The sequence below is a fragment of the Typopeltis vanoorti genome, chromosome 4, assembly GCF_054136105.1.
Source record: "Typopeltis vanoorti isolate ZY-2024b chromosome 4, IOZ_Tvanoo_1.0, whole genome shotgun sequence".
Classification (NCBI taxonomy): domain Eukaryota; kingdom Metazoa; phylum Arthropoda; class Arachnida; order Uropygi; family Thelyphonidae; genus Typopeltis; species Typopeltis vanoorti.
In genome coordinates this window covers 107,057,001-107,081,223 of record NC_143552.1, presented here as the reverse complement: position 1 = coordinate 107,081,223, position 24,223 = coordinate 107,057,001, and the positions used below count along the sequence as shown (strand labels likewise).

The window sequence follows — 24,223 nt, the reverse complement described above, 5'->3', positions numbered from 1 at the left end:
ACCTACATTAGCTATGTTGACGTAAACTTCCTTTCCATCTACTGTAGTTCGACGAACACGAAAGAAGTTATTTGTTAGCAGACGGCGACGTTACAGCGCGCGCGGTTACAGGTGGTAGAACACCTGACCGCTTACACTCCACAGTATGCTACACTGAGTGCGAAGGCAATTAATAAAACTCGTGCGAAAATCATTATTTAAACAATACGTATATGTAAGGCTTATTCTAAAACTTCTAATATTTGAGAGAAATTGTTCCCTGAAGTTTCAGATTTAAAATAATGGCTGAAGAACTGAGAGGAGATCAAGGAGCGCTCGGATATGAGCATACCTTGGTAAGTAATTCCAGTTAGATTTTAATATTTCACAAACGTCATATAAGATTATATTATAAAATGATGATTGATGGTAATGATTTACTACTTATTAATATATCTTAATATTTCACACCTGCGTTTATTACGTGCGTATATGTGTGATGAGTTTGTATATGACACTTGCTCAACAAATTAAAATATTCTAACGTTTAGTCTGATATGTTATTATGGGAAATGAGAAAGAAGGAGGAGGTTTGTGTGCATGTATCATATATTGGTAAATTGAAAATTTTTTTAAAAAAAATCCTGACAATCTTAATTGCCTATAATCGACATTTTGCTTGAATTGTTCATGCATGATATTCTGTTATCAATCAACAATAACAGGACTCCCCCCCCCCCCCCCCAAAAAAAACAGTTTGTGTTTGTGTGTGCACATGCCAGAATGTGTTTATCAGATTTTAAATAACAAAGATGCATTCATCGTAAATACTGAGAAATCAGTTTATTAAAGACATTCAGCTGAATGGTATAAAAAAATCCATGGTAACATATCATGATGTTCTGTGTTTCAATTCTGGATTGCTGAAATTTATCATTATTTATATTATTATTTCCTGACACCTTCATTGATTCATAAGACTTTATGGCTTAAGACTGTTTTCACTACATCATCTACTGAATATTACACAATATTTTTGTCTTAATTGAATGTGTTCTTTGGCCAGTTTGCTTAACTAGCATGAGAAAACTCCCCTACTATGAGACTGGCTAATTCCCCTTCAGTTAAAAAATGCCTATGTAAAGATTCCATGTATCATAAGAATCAAACCTACATTTTTTCTGCTTGAAATCATGTGTCCCATCCAGCTGACAACTAGATATCTCAACTCTTATTTAAGAAAATAATAATAAAGCATCTCCATGATGAGTCTTTTGACTCCAAGGAGGTTACCAAAATAATAACAGAACTAATGTTGAATTAAAACATGAGAAAGAATGAAAAAATAGAATTAAATATGATACGTATTGAATAAGCATACTGGAGAAGAGGCTAAGAAAAATTGTTGAAGGGAACTTGGAGAAGAACAAGAAGCTGGGTTCATACCAAATAGTTTGTTGGGATCAGATTTTCACTTTAAGACAAATAGTAGAAGTTGCAGCCTTAATGGGACATCTATAGAACAAACGAACATTTGAACTATTTTAGGCACAATTTATTGTGAAGATAGCAAATTAAATATAGCAATAGACAACAGAATAAGCAAGATTGGTTTGGTAGCGAGTCAACTGAATAAACTTATATGGATGGAAGTCGCATAAGTGTTGAAATGAATTTTGACTTTGTAATCCGAAAGCCTGGTTAGAAATAAAACAGTTGATCAGAGATCACGGTTATGAGAGTTTTGAAGAAAAAAAAAAAGATGGGTGTGAACAGATGGCATAGTCATTAAAAATGAAGATATTAGGAAGGAAACATTCAGAAGTGTGGAGCAAGCTAATCTCAGGTGGTATGGTCACTTAAACAGAATGGGAAAGGAAAGCTTAGCAGAACAGTTATTTGATGCTGGAAAGAGAACCAGAGGAGGACAAAGATCTAATACACTTCTAACTAAATCAATCCACCTAGAAGACTGAAATATAACATCTTACAGTATTGTAGTCCTTACAGATAACAGACTAATTTGGAAAAGGCGTGAGTTTGATTCTTGTCGTTATGAGAGGAATCTTTACATGGGCTTTTTCATTTGAAGGTGAGTTAGCAGATCTCATACAGAGGTAGTAGGTTTTTTTATTATTATTATTATTACGTAACACCTCCAGGGAGTCCACAGACTCATTGAGGAAGGGAGCCTACTCTACAACTCTTCACCAACTACAACTAACTGCAACTACACCAACGCCATTTCTTCCTACTACCTCCACTGGTATTTCCACAGACAATCGCAAACATCCATGCCCATGGTGGGATTTGAACCTGCAGCCTTTTGGCTCGAGAGCGGATATGCTGACCACTCGGCCAACCAGGTTTTCCTCCCAGAAACTCAGGTTTTTCATTCCGTGTACAGGCAAATCAATATTCAGAACACATGCAATTTACAGACAAAAAATGCTTGTGGTTGTGATGATGGGTATAAGATGGCATTGATGATAGTTGTGTGCAATAGGATAATTAAGTAGTAGGGAAGACGGTTAGATGTGTGTAGTGAGGTGGAGTAGAGTGCCTTCCTGTGATGATTCCTTGGAGGTGTCATTCAATAATAATAATAAAGTTTGGAGGAAATTATTAATAGAAAGTTAGAAATAATTTTATATAACCAATGCTTTTACAAAATCAGGTCAGATATTAAAATAAACTTGGAATTTTGCTGGTGTGAGTTCTTCCTTCCAGGAAGGATAAACACAAGCACAGTATGACTAGGACTAGTAACAGTTGAAGCACTTGTAGTATCTTGATAGTGTGTATAGCTCAGTCAGTTTTGATGAAGACTTTTGCTTGGAAAGATATGTGTTTGAATGCCATCTAGGATATGAAGAAGCTTTATCAGGTCATTTTCGGCTGAAGGTGAGTTAGCCAGTCTCATGCAGAGGTTATTTTTTTTCTTTCCCAGAAATTCAGATTTTTTTGTTCTGCAACTATGCAAGTTGGCCAGGAACACTTGATTTACATGCAAAAATATATATTTAGATTTGACTTTATTCTTAAAAGTGTGGTTCCGAAAGTGAATTAAACTTGGCAGATCATGGGACTTTGTGGCATGTATTGTACCATGGATTATTATTGTAATTTCTCTATGGCACTTGTGGGACCAGATGGGATTTTGTTGTATATTTTAACAGTATGTGTTAAGGAACTAACCATGTCATTCTGCTTATTAACATGGCTGTTTAACGAAAATCCTTCAACAGGACAAGTTCCTTAATGGTGGAAGGAGGGCAAGATAACGTCATTGCAGATGGTTCGATAGAATGGAAGTATCAAACTGTACATGGGTTTGCATTTCTCCTGTGGTTACTTAGAGTTTGGAAAAATTGGTAGAACTCATACAGAATTGGGAAGATACAAGTAATCTTTATGAAGGCGGGCATGGATTTGTTAAGGAATGTTGTTTTAATAATCTGGTTGCTTTTTTTTGTAATAAAGTAACAAGAGCAGTAGCAGTGCATGTAGGAAGGCATACACTGTGGTTTGTCAGGATTTTACAAAAGCATTTAATAGGGTACTGCATGATAAAGTTGGGATTAAGTTGGAATATCTAAAGTCATAATTTGTATGGGTTTACATTTTTTATTATTATTATTATCAACAGACCTTCATGGAGTCAAGAGACTCATTGTGGGAGGTCCAACTCTTACTTACACATCTCATCGTACCTCAATTCACCCATGCAATTACCACACTCTCAGGCAATGCAATCCAATCATCCATCACTCTCCATGTAAAGAATCTACTCACCTCCATTGCTCACACCCACCTTATACAGCTTCCAGGGATGGCCTCTCGTTCTTCCCTAGTCTCAAGATATTCTATGAAAAATCTCATCCACGTTAATCTAGTAATTACCCCTTACCAACTTATGTCTTGATCATGTCTCCCCTCTTCCTTCTGTCCACTAGGTTCTGTAATTTGCATTCTCTCATAATGTGGAATATGTTCCTAGTGGAACATATTCCACATTATTCCACATTAGAGGCCAAAATAACAGAACATATTCCACATTAGAGGCCAGAAACCAATTTAGTCAATCGCTTCTGAATTCTCTCTAACAACTCATCATCCTTTTGAAGACCTGGCAACCAAATCTGTGCACACAATAATCCATATGTGACCTGATCAAAGTCTTGTACAGTGGAATCAAAACATCCTTATTTCTACATGTCAGTGTTCTCACCATTCCCATAATCTGCTGTGCTGTCCTCACAATTTTAGCAAAATATCCACGAAATCATTTCAAGTCCCTATCCACCATTACTCTCCCCCCCCAGATCTTTCATCTCCTCCAGAGATTTATGATTTATATTGGACTGGTGGATTGGAAATTGGCTTTCTGATAGATATCAGAGTTGGGGGAACAGTATTTGGAGAGTAGGAAGTGGGGGTCCACAGATTTCAGTATTGTGGCCATTACTGTTTAACCTTCATGTCAGTGATAATGTCACTGGATTATAAGGAGATACTCAGGTTGTTTGCTGGATGTGAAACTTGGTAGAATTATTACTAATTGTTCTGACATTATGGTTCAGAAGAATTTGAATAGCACAATTTGCTATTCAAATTCAAAATAGTTGGAGAAGCTATTCTGAATCAGATTTAACACCAGAGTTATAAATACAGACTCATAAACTTGGAATTGTAGAAGAGAAAAAACAGCTTCAGTAAAAGTATGGAAAAATTAAAAAAATTATCAAAATGTTTTGGAGATAAATTACTAAAAACTTGTAAATACAAACATCTGGAAAGAAATTTTACTTGCAGAGACTTTTAAATAAATGGATTTTACAAGTAATGAAGGACATTACTGTAAAATTAAAATTCAGAACTTTCTTTGAGCTTTTCATTTAGCATTATTTCTAGGACCCTATGGGGTCACCAGACTTAAACAGGATAGCATTTCATTGTGCATCACATTGTACCTATCATACTTCACCTAAGCTCATTCAACTTTGTGCATTTACTGCTGACTTAAGCAATACACTCCCTTCACTCACTACTTTTGATCTGAAAAAGTCTGTCATTCACTTTCTTGCTCCTAAGTGCAACTCACAATATACAGCTTTCTGGAGGATTTCGTGTTTGCCTATTTCTATTTGCCATATAAGAGCCTCTGTATAGACATAGCCCTTTGGTTGGAAAGACCTAGGTTCGATTCCCATCCATGGTGTGAGGAACCTTTATCTAGTCTCTTTTGACTAACGTTGAGTTAGCGGTCTCATATGGAGGTAGAGAGTTTTTTCCGACCTGGAAACTCTTGTTTTTCATCCCTCAAAACAGGCAAACGAGCCCTGTGAACATGCGCAAATCCACAATCAAAATACTTAATCTCTCATTAGGAGGGCTCAACTCCTCCTAAGGGACGAGGGAGAAAAGGGGGAACCCTATATGAAATAAATAAATTTGCTATATATCCTGTGTCTGTTAAGCTCTTATCACCAACTTCTCAGTCGTATTACTTATTCTCTTAGTCAAACAAACTAAACAAACTCCTTAACTGAAAATTCCACATTTCACAACTTAAGTGAAGACTGCATGATCACTTTCTCCAATCGGATACAATATGGCCACCTTGGTTATTGACAGATCTTCGAATCCTATGGCCAGATACAACACTTTCACATCCCTTCCATCACATGCTGTTTCAAGTAATTATCTCTCTCTCAATAGGTGTATAAATTTCATTTCTTTCCTGCCATGTGATTTTTTTTCTCCTTCCAATCTGTGTCCTCATAGTAGAAGTCCCCATGATAATTACATGAGCTGTACTCATACTACTAATTTGCTGATGTGTCTTTCACATCATCTCTGGAGTCTCTTGTCCTGCAGCAGCAATGAACTGTATATTTTGTCCTATGGGCCTCAATCTCACACCTGATTGCCTCAAAAGAACTGCCATCTACCTGCATATCTCCTACTCTTTTTGACTGCTATTCATCTGTTATCATCAGTATTGCTATCATCAGCAGTACTCCCTCCTCAAGTACTATGTTCCCTGTCCTTCCTAAAAATTCTAAACCCTTCATACTCTATTCCTGTTAGTACATCTTCTGTTGTTAGCCAAGTCTCACTAATGTATGATTTTTAGCGAGGTTGAACTAACCGATTCCAGGGATGATGTGAAAGATCATCCCTGGAATTGGGATGATCAGCAAATTATCATCAGCAATTAGTTGTTCCTAATACTTTTAGCATTAGGATATAGAAACTATATTATCCCCTTAGACCCCCCCCCATCCACCTTTACATCCTGAGTTATCACATCATTTGATACTGTTGCTTCAGAGAGATTCTGCATTTTTTCCATCCATGAAATTCAAACCATAGGTTTACAAACTACATCTGCACAATCTGTATATTGATTCATTTGCTATCATCACTCTCCTCTTCATTTTGCCTCTATCATAGCACAGCAACAGACTGACAATTTTCACTTCTCACCTCTCAGGTCATTAGTGCCAGCTAAAACAATCAATTCAACTTTTTTGCATCCTGGAAGCATCACTAATAGTATAAGTTTGCACCCCAGGGAAACAAAATTTTATCATGCTTTTATTATGTACTCCTCTTATCATAGAATCACTATAAAATTTTTTCTACTTACCTTTTTTCTTTTATTTATTGATATAATTTTGTTTCTTACCTTGGACTTCTTGCCTTTTTTCTCTTCTCATCTTTATCTTTTGATTTTGCAATCAAAATTGTTTGATTGCAAATTTTCTGGTTTGCTGCCTACTCTGCTGTCACATGCTTTGTTCTCCCCACCCTGGTACTATCTCAAAAAAAAACTTTTTACTTGTCCATCAGTTTTAGTCTCTTTCCACAATTCTTTTATCTTTTGTTACAAATGCACTTCACATATACTGCATTGCACATGCAGGAACTGTCAACAGTTAATGTGTCAGAGTTAACATTTTAGAGGAGATGGTAATACATGTTATTTCAAAAAAATGTCCATATGCACTATGGCACAACATTTTGTCCCTATGTGTGCCGTTGAATGCAGCAGCCCATCCACAGTACAAAATGCACTATATGTTTGTTAATAACCTTTCATGAGTGAGAGTAACAAAAAAAAAAAAAGGTGGCTCCATCCATATTGCATAGAAGATTCAGCCACAAGCCTCTGTTAACAATAACAAATACATTGATTAGTATGTCTCAGGGACACACTCAGACATTTAGAACTGGATTGTGAAACAAAGTGATACTTCTCTGGGGTGATGAATCATGTTGTTGCTCTCTTTTCAGCCTGAATATGATGAGGTTATGTATGATGCCTGGAGAACGCTGTATTTCAATATGATGTAGCATAACCATATGGAGCTGCTGTTTTTGTTGTGGATGAAGACCACAGGTCTTAGTGCATGGAATCATGAATGCTAACTCCTACATTGATCTTCTGAATAGTTATGTAGTGGGAGTCCTGCATTATGATAAGTTTTTATGGCACTAGCCTTAGACCTTCTACTACTGTAATGCTGTATCACAAAGCAGTAATTATAAATAACTGGTTTTGAAAATAATATATTGGAACACTTTATTGGCTAGCACAGATTCCTAACATGAACCTGATAGAACATTTGTGAATTCGAATATAGAATTAATGCACAGCCAAAGGAACATCATCATTAGTAGAACTCGCAGATGTTTTAAAGGAGAAATGAAGTACAATATGAATTTTCTATTCTCAGGGTCGACAACTGCATGCAGCAGTTAGCAGAACATCTGTGACACATTAAAGTAATTATTACAGGAAAGGTGTGATAACACATTTTTTTTTTGTCATTAATGATGTTTTGTTTTTATTTGTATCTCTCCTGTAAAAAACTTGTTTGTCTTAGCTCAGTGTCCCTCTCTTTTTTTGTATATGAAATGACATGGGATTTTCATTTTATATTCATAATGATAAATAACTAAACCAAAAGAGAAAAGCTGAACATTTAAGTGTTTTTTAAATTTAGAATATCATTCATTTCAATTATATTTAAATTTATTTCCATTCAGTTAACATGAAAATATACTTACATTAAAAAAAAGAAATTAAAAATCTAGGCATCACATTAGTTTGCAGTGAGATGTGCATATATATATATATATAGATATACACACAGGATGATTATAATTCAAGTTCACATTTCGAAAGGCTGTAACTGGGTAACTACTCAGTAGAACAATTTAATATTTAACATGGTGATGTGTGCAGTAATGGAATTTTATTTTGTGCAAAAACCAATTTTAGTTTTAAAAAGTTACCACCAGGGCACTGCAATACATGCAAATTATATATGATACTCTTGGTATGCAGTGAAAAGCTGACTGTGCCATTTATGCAAATGACAAATGTCCCCAATGACATATATGCGTCGAAAGAAGCTTCTGTAAAAGCAAGTAGCTGCAGATGCGTCAGTTCATTGCCTATGAGCAGATAATGTGTTAAAGCACAATGTCACCATTACGAAAGATTGCACACTTCTCATGAAGCTGTTTTACCAAAATAAGAGCTGTGCCTTGACAATATTGTGAAAGTTCAGAACATTAAAGGGATTAAAAAGTTAGCCTTTGACTGCAAATGGTTTATTCAAAATGATCTGGAAATTTGAAGAGACGGGCTCCTTAGATGTCAAACCTGGCAGAGGATAGAAGCCCATCAAATGGCAGACAGTGGAGGAAGTAGCCACAGCATTAGAGGAAGAAAGGATGGCAGATGTCATAGTGTAAACAGCAGTGCAGTCTTTAGACAAACTCATAAGCATGGCTCACAAAGTTGTAAAGCAAATTCTGCACTTTTATCAAGATTTCTTCAAGATTTCCCATGTTCAGCAATTGCTTAATCCTGACTGGGGGGGCATGAGAAACATTTGCCCAGTTTCCTGCTCAGTCCAGTCATCTCATTCTCTGGACGAAGCTCACTTCCATCTGGATGGTGCTATGAATATGCACAACTGCAGAATTTGGGCAACCACAAACCCATATGTCATACATCAGATTCCTCTTCATTACCTGAAGGTCACCATTTGGTGTGGTTTTACAGCGGAATTCATTATTCATTAATTCTTTTTTTTTTTTTTTGAGGAACTTGGTTCTGCTGATCTCATTACCAGTACTGTTAATGATTAGCAGTATGGATCTGTCTTTTAGCCAATCAGGTGATTCCAACACTTCGACAGCATCACTGCCTGGATTCAACAGTTTTTATGCACGATGGTGCTCCTCCTCACATTGCTACCCCTGTCAAGTGGTTGCTTCAGACATTTTGCCGAGGACAGAATCATTAGCTGCCATTTACGCTAACCATATGCTAACCACATTGTTAGCATATGGTTAGCGTAACCCCCCCCCCCATCACCTATGGAGCCCAAACCCCCAAGTTCCAGGCTGGTAAGCCAGTTCTTGAATTCTAATGACTTGAATTTTGAAGACTCAACACTCAGGGTAGCCCTGAGTTTCAAAACGTTTCAAAAAACTTGACATAAAAAGGCTAATCATTTTATATGCAGGGTGATTCAGAACTCTTGGGCCAAACTTTAAGGGGTGATAGAACACACCTAAACAAGCACTTTTCATCATACAATGCATGGTCCGAACTCAAGCAGTGAAGCGCTAATGGTTAGCAACTACTGAGTTGCTAACCATTAGCGCTTCACTGTGTCAGGAAATGAAGAAACACAAGAATGACAGAGGAGAGGACAATTGCAGAACATAAATTGAAGAATTTTATTGAACAAATTACAGAAACTTCTCAAAAGAGCGACTGCCAACATTAATGCAGGCTTCACACCTGTAACGTGGTGATTGGCATACATTGGCAAAAACACCAGGCATTTCTTGTGCAGCAGCAATAGAAATCCTGGCAATAAGGTCCTCATTGGAATCGATGAGGCTATCATAGATCAGGCTTTTCATATGGCCCCATAGGAAAAAGTGCAGACATGAGAGATCGGGTAATCATGAAGGCCAAGCGATGGGTCCACCCCGACCAATCCATCGTCCTGGAAATGTTACATCCAAGGCGTTCCGCACATCCACACTGAAATGGAGTGGTGCTCCATCATGTTGGAACCACATACGTGTTTGAATGTTTGCTGGAACAGGGTTCAGTAATTCTGGCAAGACCTCTTGTAAACATACGAGGTACATTCTCCCATTCAGTCGTGCTGGCAGAAGGTATGGGCCAATCAAATGGTCGTGTAGGATTCCAGCCCAAACATTTATGGAGAAATGCCACTGGTACGAATGTGGACGTGTGGCATGCGGATTTCTGCTTGCCCACACATGATAATTGTGGGTATTAAAAATGCCCTCACATGTAAAGGTGCATTCGTCAGTGAATAAGACATGTGCATCATAGTCTGGCTGCACTACAGTCTACTGCAGGAACCACTGTGCAAAATCCACATGAGGCCGATAATCTGCAGGTGTCAAGGCATGCACCCTCTGTGCATGGTAGGAGGTGTAATCGTTCATCTCGTAGAACTCGCCACATCTTCGATTGGGGCATACGTGCGGCATGGGAAATTGCTCATGTGCTACATTCGTGATGATCTGCAACCCTACGTAGAATTTTCTCCATAACAAGTGGTGCCCTCACACTCCTTGCAGCCCTGTATCCTGCATGCTGCTGACAAAGGAGCCCATTTCACACAGATACCGGTGCAATCGCTGAAAGGTTTTAAGATCAGGCACGCGTCTGGTTGGAAAGCGCTCTCGGTACAGTCTTTGGGCTTCCCTCGCATTCCCGTCTGCAGCTCCGTAAATGAAATGCATGTCAGCCTTCTCCTGATTTGTGAAAGAATCCATTCTTTTTGCACTCCACGGTAGAAATAATGGCGACTGCAAAAACCAGTGCTTATAAGTGTTCACTGGAAAGCGTCTTCTAGTGCTTCACCGCTTGAGTTCGAACCATGCATTGTATAACAAAAAGTGCTTGTTTAGGTGTGTTCTATCACCCCCTTAAAGTTTGGCCAAAGAGTTCTGAATCACCCTGTATATAGGGTAGATGTATATATATAATATCAATGTGTATAGGTTTGTATAAATATAATTGTATATGATGTACTTAATTTTATATAAAGAAATAATAAATATATAATTTTATAAATTTAAATACATAATTAATATCAATATAGATGTTTGGGCACTATAGAGAAGATTTAGGAGCATATGCAAAATCAGAAGCACTAAGGTTAAAAAGTTTAGAAAAACTTAGACGAAAAGAAGATAAACTTCGTCAAAAAGATTTACAGCCATATAGAAGTGAACTTCAAAGGAAACTTATAGGTAAGGAATAAATGTCCCATTTGAAGCTAAAATCTGTAACAATAAAATAATAAGTTCATTAAGAAGTAACAGGTTTGACTTAGCACAATTTTTTTATTTTATTTTTATATTAGTACTTTTATTTATTTTTTATGGGACCAGCAATTAACGAGGTTGATAAGTATTTTCTTCCTAGTATAAATATAATGAAGCAATTTGCATGTTTTATAACTGATATCATCAATTTTGATTACAACATGATAGAAAAAATGTATACATTTTTCTCATATCTCATTATAAAGAATAATAATACTGTATAAAAATTGAGTTTAAATTAGCTCATGTAAATTTAAAGTAGTGTAAATGTAACATCATCATCATCATGCATATCAAGGATTTATTATTATTATTATTGTTCTGGGCAACTCCAAGGAGTCGACAGACTCATCGAGGGAGGCCCTAACATCATGTCAAGAACAACTATTCGACATTGACACAGTATCTATCATACCTTGCCTTGAACTCATTCACGGTCGTAGCACCCACAACAGACTGGAAGCTTATTCCACTCATTCACCACTCTCCAAGTAAAAAACCTAGCTCTAACTCCCTTGTCAACCATGCTCTTGCCCAGCTTCCATGCATGGTCCCTAGTCCTCCCACCACCAGTCCTATTTTCAAAAATATCTTCTGGATCAATCTTATAGAAATCCTTCAGTAATTTGAATGTCTCAATCATATCACCCCTCCTTCGCTTATCGTCCAATCTCTGCAACCCACAAATCTTCAACCTATTCTCATAAGGTTCATTCCACAGACCTTCTATCATCTTGGTCACTCGTTTCTGGACCCTCTCCACTTCCTCCCCATCACGAAGAAACCATGGTGCCCATAACTGGGCACAGTAGTCCAGATGGGGTCTTATCAAGGCTCGATACAGAAGAACAACAACTTGTTTGTCTCTGCATGTTAAAGTATTTTTCAGAAGCCAAGTGATTTGATGAGCTGATTTAGTCACTTTTGTAATGTGCCCCCTAAACTTCAATTCTCTATCCACCAACACTCCCAAATCCCTGGCCTCATCAATCTCCTGGAGTACGGTTCCACCAATGCGATATACTGCTGCTATTGTTTTCACCCCAAAGTGCATAACCTTACACTTTGCCACATTAAATTGACATCCATTTTTCCTAGCCCAGTCCTTCAAACTATCCAAATCATCCTGTAAAATTTTGATATCCTGTGCACTCACAATTGCTCTACCCAACTTTGCATCATCAGCAAACAAGTGAACACTTCCTCTCAAATCCTTTCCTATATCATTGATGAACAAATTGAAAAGCAGTGGTCCAAGAACAGTGGTGTGCCACAGAGCTCTGTCGAAAGGTTAGTATAATCATCAGAATTAGGAGAGTGATAAAGGAAGCAAACTAAGGCAACAAAATGATGCAAGAAAATTCAGAGCAAAAACTCAGTTCATGTAACTTTTGGCATGGGATATCATAGATAGCCCAATGCAAAGAAGGCATTATGCATGTGTTTACTGCTGAGGAATGTTTAGGTGAGCTGTAGTAGTAGTAGAGGATGCCAGTTGAGTTCTGGATGTTAGTAAAGTATGTCGTAGTATTTTTTTTTTTTATTATATGAAGTTTTGTTTTGTGGGTAAAAATTAAAAAAAAATTTTTTTTCCTCTCACTTTTCTGTTGTATTTCTCAAATTTTTTGAAAAACTTTTTTGTAGGATTTTTTTTTTATCTCATCATCATCATCAAATTCCTGCCATGTACCCTCAAGGGGTGTACAGGATATGATAGTACTGCATGAAAAAAATTACATCATTACTAAGTTCCTATCTACACTTTTCCTCCAAATCAGTCTGTTACTTGTCAAGACTCCAACATTATCAGAACTTATTTTTCTATCGTCTAAGGCACTTTGTACCGTATCAATCCACCTATATCTTGGTCTTCCTCTGGGTCGTTTTGCTGCCAACCTGGCAGAGAACACTTGTTTTGCTAATCTTTCTTCACCCATTCTGTTTAAGTGACCATACCACCTGAGATTAGCTCTACTTACGCATTCCTGGATGCTGACAATGTCAAGTTCTTTCCTAATATCCTCGTTTTTAATATGATATTGCCATTGATGCCATCTGTTCACGCCTCTAATCTTTCTTGTGCTTGAACACTGTCTTGTATACAGCTAATTTAGTGTTCTGACTAATTTCTCCCTTATTCCATATGAATTTATTCAATTGACTTCCTACCATACTAGCTTTGTTGATTCTATTGTCTATTTCTATATTCAATTTACCATCTTCAGTAAAAATTGTGCCCAAGTAGCTGAAATGTTTTACTTGTTCCACAGGTTCTCCATTCACAACACAGTTGACATTTTCAATGATTCTGCCTATTTTCATTGTCTTTATCTTTTTATTGCTGACCTTCATACCATATCTATTACAACAGTTATTCAATTTAGTCAGAGAATCTTGCAGACTTGTAGCAGATTTATTTAGAAGTATTTTTTTATCTGTGTAGTAATTTTCAGCAGGATTATCCACCAGCTGATTTGGAAGCATCCCAAAGTGTTACCAACAGATTCAGTCCTGTGTGCTTGTCTGGCAATCCACCTATAAATACCATTTCATTGCTGTATCCTTCAATGGAAGAAGCACTGGTTCTCTAGTTTTATGGTGTGAAGAGTGTGCCCAGTATTTCCACCACTTGTGCTATATTTAAGAAAAAAAGGGAGCGGACAGAAACTGATTAGAACAACTAAAATCTAATTGGAAAAAAAGATGTCAGGAATAGTGATAAAAGTACTAGAAAAGTTGGTCAAAAAGAGAATTCAGGAATGGGTGGATAAGAATGTGATACCTTTTGTAAAGGGTTGGTTATACTACATAAATAATAAACTTATGTTAAAGTTGATTAAATGTTAATTGTAGAGTAAAATTAATTTTAAAGATATATATATTTTATTTATTTATTTATTTATTTATATTTTTTGTAACCATCCAGGAGTTTGGAAGCATACATTTGCACGATTGGGTGAAGACTGGGTGTTTTTATCTTTACTTGGGATCATTTCTTCTCTGATTAGTTTCTCAATGGATTATGCCATTGCTGTTTGCCAGCGATGTAAGTATAAATTATTCTTCTGCATATAAATATATTTATATGTAGGCTGCAGACAGCTCTCACTATAGCAGATCATTATAACTTATTCACTGTAACAAACTACTGAAAAGTTCTTGCCAGAGTACCGCAACATTGATGTTGTTCTAAAGGAAATTCACTATGTATCAAACCTTTAATTAAACATAATATGGATTTCACTTACATAATTTTTATTAGCATAGAATTTTCATAGAATTCTCATGTCAAGGACATCTTCAGTATGACTTTCAAGTTAAACAACTAGAACAGAAACCAGTAAGTTCAACAATGCAAATGCATGAACTACATGTACATGATATAGAGTGACATGGTCTAAATACATTAAGGTGCTAATAAAATAACTTTCACAAGAGATCATTAATTTAAAATTTGAAAAAAAAATCTCTGGAACTTGAACTATTTCCCATAAAAGGGATAATTTTAATCCATCTCTTCTATTTAAATTCAGACGATATAGCAAGGTTTTGCAAATTTCTTTATATAAACATTCTAGGAGATAATTACTTTTATGGAGAACTTTAATTTTCTTCCAAAGGATTCATTATCTGGAGACAGCATGTTCTGCAAGTCCTGATTTTTCTAGCTCATGTAATTTATTATGGTCAAAGTGTTCATCATGATGGCCACCGATCTACCTGTTTGGCCAAAATATGAAGTCTACTTTGTTCACCCTAAGTGTATCAAAATCCACTTCAGGGTGGACAAAGACAGAAGTTTATCTTTTGCAGAACCTAAAAAAGTAGAGATCTTGTTGATAAGATGAAATGACACTTATAGGCCAACTGATTTAAGTAGTTTATTTATACCTTCAGAGATACCTTTAACATAAGGAATGATAACACAATGGACACCTCTGTATCACCATCACAATGAGAGGCAGATAACAAGCAAACTGAGTGTCAGCGATTTTGTGGACATATGATTTGGTAAAGCCATTAGCAACTAAGGTGGACTTATGTGATTTATTTCCCGAGAGAGCAGAGAGAGTGAGCTCGATGAACCAGTCTTAATGTCAGATTTTGACAACTATGATGGCATGAAAGAGCATGAATATGAAGTTCAATATATGTGTTTTCTTTTTAAAAACTGAGAAATGAAGGCTACATCTGCCTGAAAAACTAAAAGGAAATCCAAAAAGGCAATCCGATTGCTTTCTTCTATCTCAAGAGTGAACTGGATATGATTGTGAAAACGGATCTTATTGATGAACTCTTGTAGATCTGTAAGTGGACCATGGCAAACTATAAAAATATCATCTACATATACGCTTTATACACTTACTGAGAGATAATTACTTGAAGCAGAATGTGATGGAAGGGGACTCAGGGTACAAGAGTGTTGGATCTTGTTATTGGATCAGAAGTCCTGTCCATAACTAAGGTGACTACATTGCCTCCAATTGGAGAAAGTGATCATAAGGTCTTGACTTGGGAGGTAGCAAAACATGCAAATTCCACTTAAGTAGGGGTATACGTGGAACTACAAAGCAAGGTATTATGATACACATATAAGGCAGCTTGAAGCAGTACCATGGCATAAAGATCTGCAAGGGAAGGATATTCACAGTGCATAGGGGGGAAGGTGGGGGGGAGATTGTCAAGGGGTATCCGGATGAAGCAATATCACACTTGTATACACCCATTGTCAGGAGAGTAGTTAGATGGATGAGTAGTATAGTCCGACCACAGAAGCGAGAGCTGCCAAGAAGAGTCAGTTCATGTTGAAGGGAAGAAAGAAATAAGGCTATGTACGAATTGGTCACCAACACGCGAAATCACGTGCTTTTTACATAAAATTTTCCAACTTTATACAAGCAAAATAATTACTACTTTAAAAACTACAATGATCATAAAAGAGAAGTTAATTTTCTGACATGTAATAATAAACACTCATCCCACAATACAGATTAATTGCCCTATTATCGGAATGGATTCTCCTTCTTTTAATATGTGCAGAGGTGTCGAAGGGTCTCGTATCTGTGAGCATACTATATCATTAAGCACGAGCTGTGAATTAGCTAACTCATCAGGGATCACGCAAGAAAGGTGACCAAGCATGGTAAGGAAGTCAAAATCAGATTATGAGAAGAAATTAGCTGAACAGGCAAAAGGAAATCCCGAAGAGTTTTTTCGTTACATGGCAAATAGGAGGAAGAATGACTATGGAAGGATAACTTTTATAATCATTCTTCCTCCTATGTTCTTTCTCTACCATCTGCACTCCTATGGAAGGAATGCAGATGGTAGAGAGGTAATGGAGACAGATGAAATTGTTGAGCTACTGAGTGACCATTTTGCAAGCGTATATCATCCAAGTGAAGATACTGTTATGACAGAGGTGACCGACACTGATGTGAGAACTAAGGGTTGAAGAATTGGAGGTACTTAGTATATTGTGGAATCTGAATGCAAATACAGCTGTGGGATTGGATGGAATATTGGCTTGCATTTTATAAGAATGTGCATGGGAACTGACTATGCCTTTCACTAGGCTGTTTAATTTAAGTCTCAGCTCTGAACATAGTCCCAGGAGAGTGGTAGGAGGGCAAAATAATTCCTTTGAAAAATAATTCTAAGTCTGTGGTAGCAAATTATAGACTATTATCTCAAGAGTGGTGGTAAAAGTACTGGAAAAGTTGGTCAAAAAGAGAATTAAGGAATGGGTGGATAAGAATGTGATACTCTGTGAGTGACAGCATAGCTTTATGAAGGGTCAGTCATACCTTAGTAATTACCAACTTTTTATAATACAGTAGCAACTGAGTTGGATAAAGGGAATGACTACATGATAATACTGCTGGATTTTGCAAAGCTGCAAATAGAGATAAGAAATGAGCAATATGGATAAAAGGGTGGCTGATGGACAGATACCAAAAAGTAGTATAAGGAGGAGCAGAATCCAGGAGAAAGTGAAAGACTGGTGGTATGCCACAGAGCTCTGTGCTTTGGACCACTGCTGATTAATTTGTACATAAATGATATAGGAAATAATTTGAAGGAACATATTTAGTTGTTTGCTTATGATGTAAAGTGAGGTAGGATAATAGTTAACCGAGAATATGTAGAGAGCTTGTGGGATGATTTAAATAGGCTGACAGTATGGGCAAAACATAATGGATGTCAGTTTGATGTCGGAAAAAAGTGTAAAGCTATGCATTTTGGGATACCAAGATTACAAGTGGTATATCACATACAGGGAATTATAGTACTCTAGAAAATTGAAGCCAGGGATTTGGTTGCAGTAGTAGATAGAAGTTTAGAAGGCATATTGCTAATGAGCTAGGGTAGCTCACAGGATTATTTGGCTGTTGAATGCACTAAGATGCTGAGATAAGGGGATTATCATTCCTCTTTATAAAACCTTGATATGACCACATCTAGATTACTGTGCTTAGATCTGGTCACCTGGGTTTCTTGAGGATGAGGAAGTGGTTGGAAAGATCCAGAGGCAAGTAACTAAGATGGTGAGTGGTTTGTGGAATACTCCCTTTGAGATTAGATTGAAGGTATGTGGATTTCAAAAGTTGGTTGATAGGTGAAAAAAGGGGATATGATAGAAACATTTAAGTTGTTACTTAAAGGATTTTATAGGATTGATGAAGGAGAAATGTTTCAGCACTTGGCTAGAGGGGTCAAACAAGAGGTCATCCCTGGAAGTTGGGTAAGAATGTATTTAGCAAGGATGAGGACTAGATTTTTCACTTGGAGAATGGTGAATGGAATGGAATGGGTTGCTTGAGTTAGTTGTGAGTGCTTTGTCTGTTAATGGTTTCAAGTAGAGATATGATAATTATTATGTTGATAATTTGGATTTTCCACACTGAGTCATAGGACTTCATGGAGGTGCCTGTGTAATAATCATAACAATAATATCTGTACCATAAGAACAGTTTAGCAAAGACTCTTTTCAGTATCCATTGTTCAAATCATTTAATGTAGTTAGCTAGCGTGGGAGAAAAAGGACCACCCATTGATGTACCCTTAATTTGTTTGTAAAGTTTATTCTGGCATGTGAATTAGCTTGAGTTGAATGGTAGTCAAATAGGTGGATAATATCTGCTGGAAAGTCTAGCTTGAAGAAATCTAATGTTTCATCTAAAGGAGCGCTTATGAATAAAGACAATATCTAAGCTGAAAAGGAGATCACCTGAGCAAAGATGGAGCTGTGATATTTTTGCTTGAAATGAGAACTGTTCTTGATAAATGAAGCAAACTTCCCTGTGAATGCTGAAAGCAATTTATAAATGTGTTTAGCAATTTTATAACAAGGAGAGCCAATGCAGTCCACCAAAGAGCATAATGGAATATTTGGTTTGTAGACTTTTATAAGTCCATACAAATGAGGAGGATGCCCATGGTAGAACTTAAATTTCTTCCTGGTTTCCTCATCCCAGCAAAAAACATTAGCAATAAGCTCATTTTATTTCCTAATCTAGGTAGATCATCAAGAGGACGATATATAGAATAGTCATGTATTATTAAAGTTAATCTTCTGTAGTATTCATTTTGATTTTGAACTAATGCTTTTCCCTTATCTGCTGTAGTAATAATGAAATTTTTCTGTAGATAGAGAAAAAGAGAGAGGCCTTCATTTCTGGGTAAGACATATTTGGAGAAGGAGACTTGGATTTGAAAAGGATTTGTGTTATTTCTAAACGAAGGCAGCTAGCGACATCTGAAGAAATATCGTGTAGCACTTACCAATCAAGTCCATGCTTCTTGCTCTGAATGTTTTACCAGAAATAAAGACCTTACTCTCTCTCTCTCCACAGAAGTACAGTAATTATATCCACCAGATGTTGAATCCTTTAGAAGAAAATTAAGGTTCTCCATAAAAGTAGTTATTTCTTAGAACACTTAAAGAAAGTTGAGAAACCTTGCTCCATCATCTGAATTTAAATAGAAGTGATGGACTAAAATTGACTTATCTTCCTTGTCAAGTTGTATCAAACCTTTCAGCATTCCCTATAATGAGAATTGGCTGTACAAATTTGAAATATATAATTAGTATTTTGAAATATATATTCAGTATTTTGAAAGATCATATTAAGTGTGAAATGTATTTCATATATATTTCCCTTTTGTTTTTTTTATTTTATGCTTCTTGGAAGTAGAGTAGCAAAATAAAGGATCTGGTGAGTACTTTATGTACTTGCATTTAGCAATAAACAATACTAATATTTATTTTCAGAATATTTGATTCTGTTTAAGAAATCTATACTAAAAAGTATGAAAAAAAAACTGTGTTTGTGCAAAATGTTTGCTAAAATATAAATGCATGTTTTACTTCAGCAAATATGTGATTTATCACCACAGTTCTGAAAGTACTACCTTTAAGGATGTTCTGGAAAAAAAAAAGAAGTAAAAATAAGTCTTAATATGCTTATACACTAATTGAATCATGATTATTAAAAACACATATTCACAAATTATTAATAATTTTATTATTGCAAATATTTTGGCCTGAAACTAACGGATTAGAGCTGACAGCATGCTCTTTTAAGTTAAAATTTGATGCCATTTTTTGAGATGGATGATGGACTGAATCTTGTATGCGAAGACTATGAAGGTGGATTTATGATGAATCTGTAAGTACTCCAGATGTGGTATAGGAAAGGAAGATGTCCAAGGAGGCTAATTTTCCATTTTTTTCATCTCGAAGTTCATGCATGGGGTGTAGGCGGTTAATCTGTTAGGAAGGTAGGTAGGTAGAGATGCTTCAGATTCATGCCAGATCCACATAGTGTTCCCAAAAGGAAGATTGTGACTCCTGAAGATAAGAAGTCATCTGAAGATGACTCTCTATTTACATACCATTTATTCCAATTTCTGTGTAGAATATCCTGAAGGGTATTTTACATAGAAAGAATACCGCAGCGTACCCTTCATGGTATTCTGTGTAGAAATCGACATATGTGGGACAAACAGGACATTCACTCAAAAATTTACTACAGGAACACCAGTATTTACATCATCCACAATTAGCCAAAAATCTGGCCTGGCATAACATGGAGAGGAACATTTCCCACAAAATCCAGTACAGATCTGTTACATTGGTGTCAAAGTTTGAGCAGTTATTTGCAGAGGGTGAAGTGCTTTTACACTTCTCAAACTTCAAAGATCCCTTGCCACCTCTATCTCCTTGATCAAAGTTCCTCCAGTAAACTTCTGTCATTTCTGGCCAGAGTACATGACTTCTCACTTAGCTGGGTTGAACTGATATTCTCATTCATCTAAGCAAAGTATACCAACCTATCAAAATCCTCTTGGAACAGCACCACATCGAAGCTTCTTGAAACTGCTCTTCCTAGTTTAACTCCTTAGTGCAGTTGGAAGAATGGCAGCACATTGCGCTCTTCAATTGGAAAAGGACTGAGTTTGATTCTTGTTGTGACAAGAGGAATCTTTTCAATTGAAGATGAGTTAGCCAATCTCATGCAGAGGTAGCAAGGTTTTTCCCTCCTGGAAACTCATGTTTTTCATCAGGCAAATTGGCTATCAGAACATGCAATTTACAGACAAAATATACTGTTGTTGGTGGTGAATGGCAGTAGATGGTGTTGAAGGGAGTAGTGTATAGTAGCAAAATTGAGAATTAAGTTGTAGGGGAGATTTCAATGAGATGGTTAGAACTGTATAGCAGAGTGGAGTTCCCTCCTGCAATGAGTCCTTGGAGGTTCACATAATAATAATAATGATCAAAATGTCATCATCAACAAACAACTGAGTATCTCTTCTCAAACCTTGAATTACATCATTGATGTATAAATTAAACAATACTTCCAGAACCCTGTGAATATCCTGCTTGTCACATTTCCTTTTTGAGACATTACATCCTGTACACAAAGACTTACATCTGATAGATATTAAAATGGAAATATTGAAAAAATGTTTATGCAAGCAAAATCATCTGATCTGTTTATTGATGTGATTGGCTCATGTCCAAAACAACAGATCATATAAACTGGTTAATTGTGATAGAACTTAAATTTTATCTGTATTGTCTTCTGTGTGCATGCTTGCGTTTGCACTATATAGAGTGCATGTGCACTCTATATATCTTCAAGTAAGACTTTATTTGAAGTCTTCATAACGGTTCCTTGGATCAGGATTTGAATCCTGACATCTGAAATCAAATCCTTAAACAGGATTTGAATGCAGATTTGTCCACTTCTGGTGATGTAGTTAGAGAGACTAAAGCTGGAATCATATATGAACGTTCCTTTCTTTTAGTGTTACACAGTGATCAGCATTCATTTTTGAAATTATGGATTCTACAACCGTGTTAGAATAACTCTTTTTATTATCCCGAAGTTTCGATCTTCATATCAAGATCATCATCTGGAGCATACATAAATATACAAGACAAAGCTGCATTACATTTCAAACCGTAAGCTAGAGAAACAATGATTTGATCACATGCTACTCACTGGCATGACATCCAGTGAAAAAAAAAAAATTACATCAAGCTAATTTAATTTTTGATTACATGAATAAATATTCTTGCTTGCAGATGGTTTTCCTTCCAGTAACAGTGATGTCCTATTTCTATTATTACAATTGTTATTTTTGATTTAAAAAAAAAATTATAAATTATAACATGAATAAACTTTCTTATAGATTTTTTTTTCTCTTCTTTTTCCTTAACAGTGATGTCCTATTTTTCAGTATTAAAGTTGTTATTATGGATTTAGGATCCTGGATTTTCTAGAGTCCTGTTTATAGTTGTTCTTAGAGAGGAAGGATTTGTGGGAGGAATATATGCCTTCCATATGTATGGGATTTTTAGACCATCATTATTGTTTAGATTGGGGTGGTTGATAACGATCTCACAAGCTTCCTTAAATTTGTGTTCATACCATGTTTTGGTGTGATGTAGACAACTTGTGCTTTTCCAGTCAATTCTATGTAAGGTGTTCAGAGCATGATCAGAAAGACCAGCTTCACCATAATTATTATATTTGATGTCATTTTTTTATTATTTTTTATTATTTATTTTTATTCAGGCCTCCAAGGAGTCAAAAGACTCATCGAGGGAGGTCCTTCCTAAGACATAAAGTCTGTCAAGACTCATCGAGGGGAGGTCCCCCCCCCCCTGAGAAACACAAAGTCTATCATACCACTCTTTAAACTCACTGACCGTTCTCGCTCCCACCACTCCATCAGGCAATGCATTCCACAGCTCAACCACCCTCCACACAAAGAAACCACTCCTTACCTTCTTGCTCGCAGTTTCCTCTCGTAACTTTCAGGGATGGCCTCTTGTCATCACTCCTTCCCGCTGTTCAACCAAGCGAAAGAACTCCCCAGTGTCAACCCTGTAACCACCTCTCAACAGTTTAAAAGTCTCAATCATATCACCTTTCCTTCTTCTATCCACCAAACTCTGCAGTCCACATTCTCTCAGCCGATCCTCATAACTATCCTTGTACAGTCCTGAAACCATCTTTGTCATCCGTCTTTGTATCCTTTCCACAGTTAATGTTCTTTTTGTCTGATCGGAATTGTGCGTCCTGTTTCTCCTATGTATGGTATGTTGCAGATTCAGTAAATACGGTATACTCCAGGGTGGGCCAGCAAAGGGAGAGGGTCTTTGGATGAGTTGAGTAAGATTTTTAATTTTGCAGGAGGTTTAAAAGGTGGCTTTGAGGTTGTATTTTTGTAGTACTCTGTTTATTTTGTCGGATGTCTCTTTAACGTAGGGAATGGTTATAGTTTTACTGGTCTGGTTTGTCTTTGTTTTTTATTGAGGTCTTGTAGAGAATTTTGTTAATAGTGTTTTGGCTGTATCCATTTTTTTGAAAAGTATTACTGATCACTTTAAATTTGTTTTTCAGTGCTTGTTCACTGGAGCAGATCTTCAGAGCCCTGTTTTTTAGGGTATTGATCACATCTAGTTTTTATGTTGGATGGTGGTGGTGGTAGGAGTTTATGTGTATATATTGGCCAGTATGTGTCGGTTTTCGGTAAACAGTGAAGGAAAAATTGCCCGAGGGAAAACGTGTGACAAGTGTATCTAGAAACGTCATGTGTTATGTTTTTCAATCTCAATTGTGAACCTTATACGTTTGTGTTGCTTGTTTAGGTGGCTAAGGAAAGTGTCTAGTGTCTGGCGGCCATGAGACCAAATCGCGAAAACATCGTCAACGTATCTGAGCCAAACTTCGGGTTTTAAAGGGGAGGAACCTAGAGCAAGTTGTTCAAAATGTTCCGTATAAAAGTTAGCAATCGGGGAGGGATAATGGCGAGCCCATGGCTGTGCCTTCTTTTTGTAGGTAGAAAGCATTTTGCCATACAAAATAACCAGAATGTAATACATGCGCAAAGAGTGCCGTGATATCGGGAGGAAATTTGTTCTGTAAAAGAAGAATTGTGTCATTGATTGGGACATTCGTAAAGAGGGCAGAGACGTCAAAACTGACTAATAGATCATCTTTTTTTAATGTAATGTCTTTAATGATATTTATGAAGTGTTGTGTGTTTTTGATATAGGAGGGGGAATGACCTGCCAACTCCTTGAGTGTTGCCGCTAATTTTTTGGCTAAGTGATAAGTCAGGCTATCAATCCCTTCAACTATAGTCCTTACCAGTGTGTTTTCTTTGTGAATTTTCAGTAGCCCGTAAATTCTTGGGGAACGAGCGTAGTGTGGAAATAGTTTTTTGACCGTATCTTTGGGCCATGTAGTAATTGACTTAAGTAGATTCTCTGTTTTCTTTTTGATTCTATTAGTTGGGTTATAGTTAACTAATTTGT

The 24,223-nt window shown here is 36.5% G+C and overlaps 1 protein-coding gene across 1 annotated transcript in view; it reads left to right on the top strand.

Annotated features, from left to right (window-relative positions):
* Positions 1 to 207: 207 nt before the first annotated feature.
* ClC-a (chloride channel protein 2) overlaps positions 208 to 24,223 on the top strand; it is a 388,967-nt gene continuing 364,951 nt past the window's right edge. The window contains exons 1-3 of the mRNA XM_090392133.1: positions 208 to 335; positions 11,160 to 11,310; positions 14,312 to 14,431. Of these exons, the coding sequence (XP_090248259.1) occupies positions 282 to 335; positions 11,160 to 11,310; positions 14,312 to 14,431 (325 nt within the window). The 5' untranslated portion in view covers positions 208 to 281. The remainder of the gene's footprint in view (positions 336 to 11,159; positions 11,311 to 14,311; positions 14,432 to 24,223) is intronic.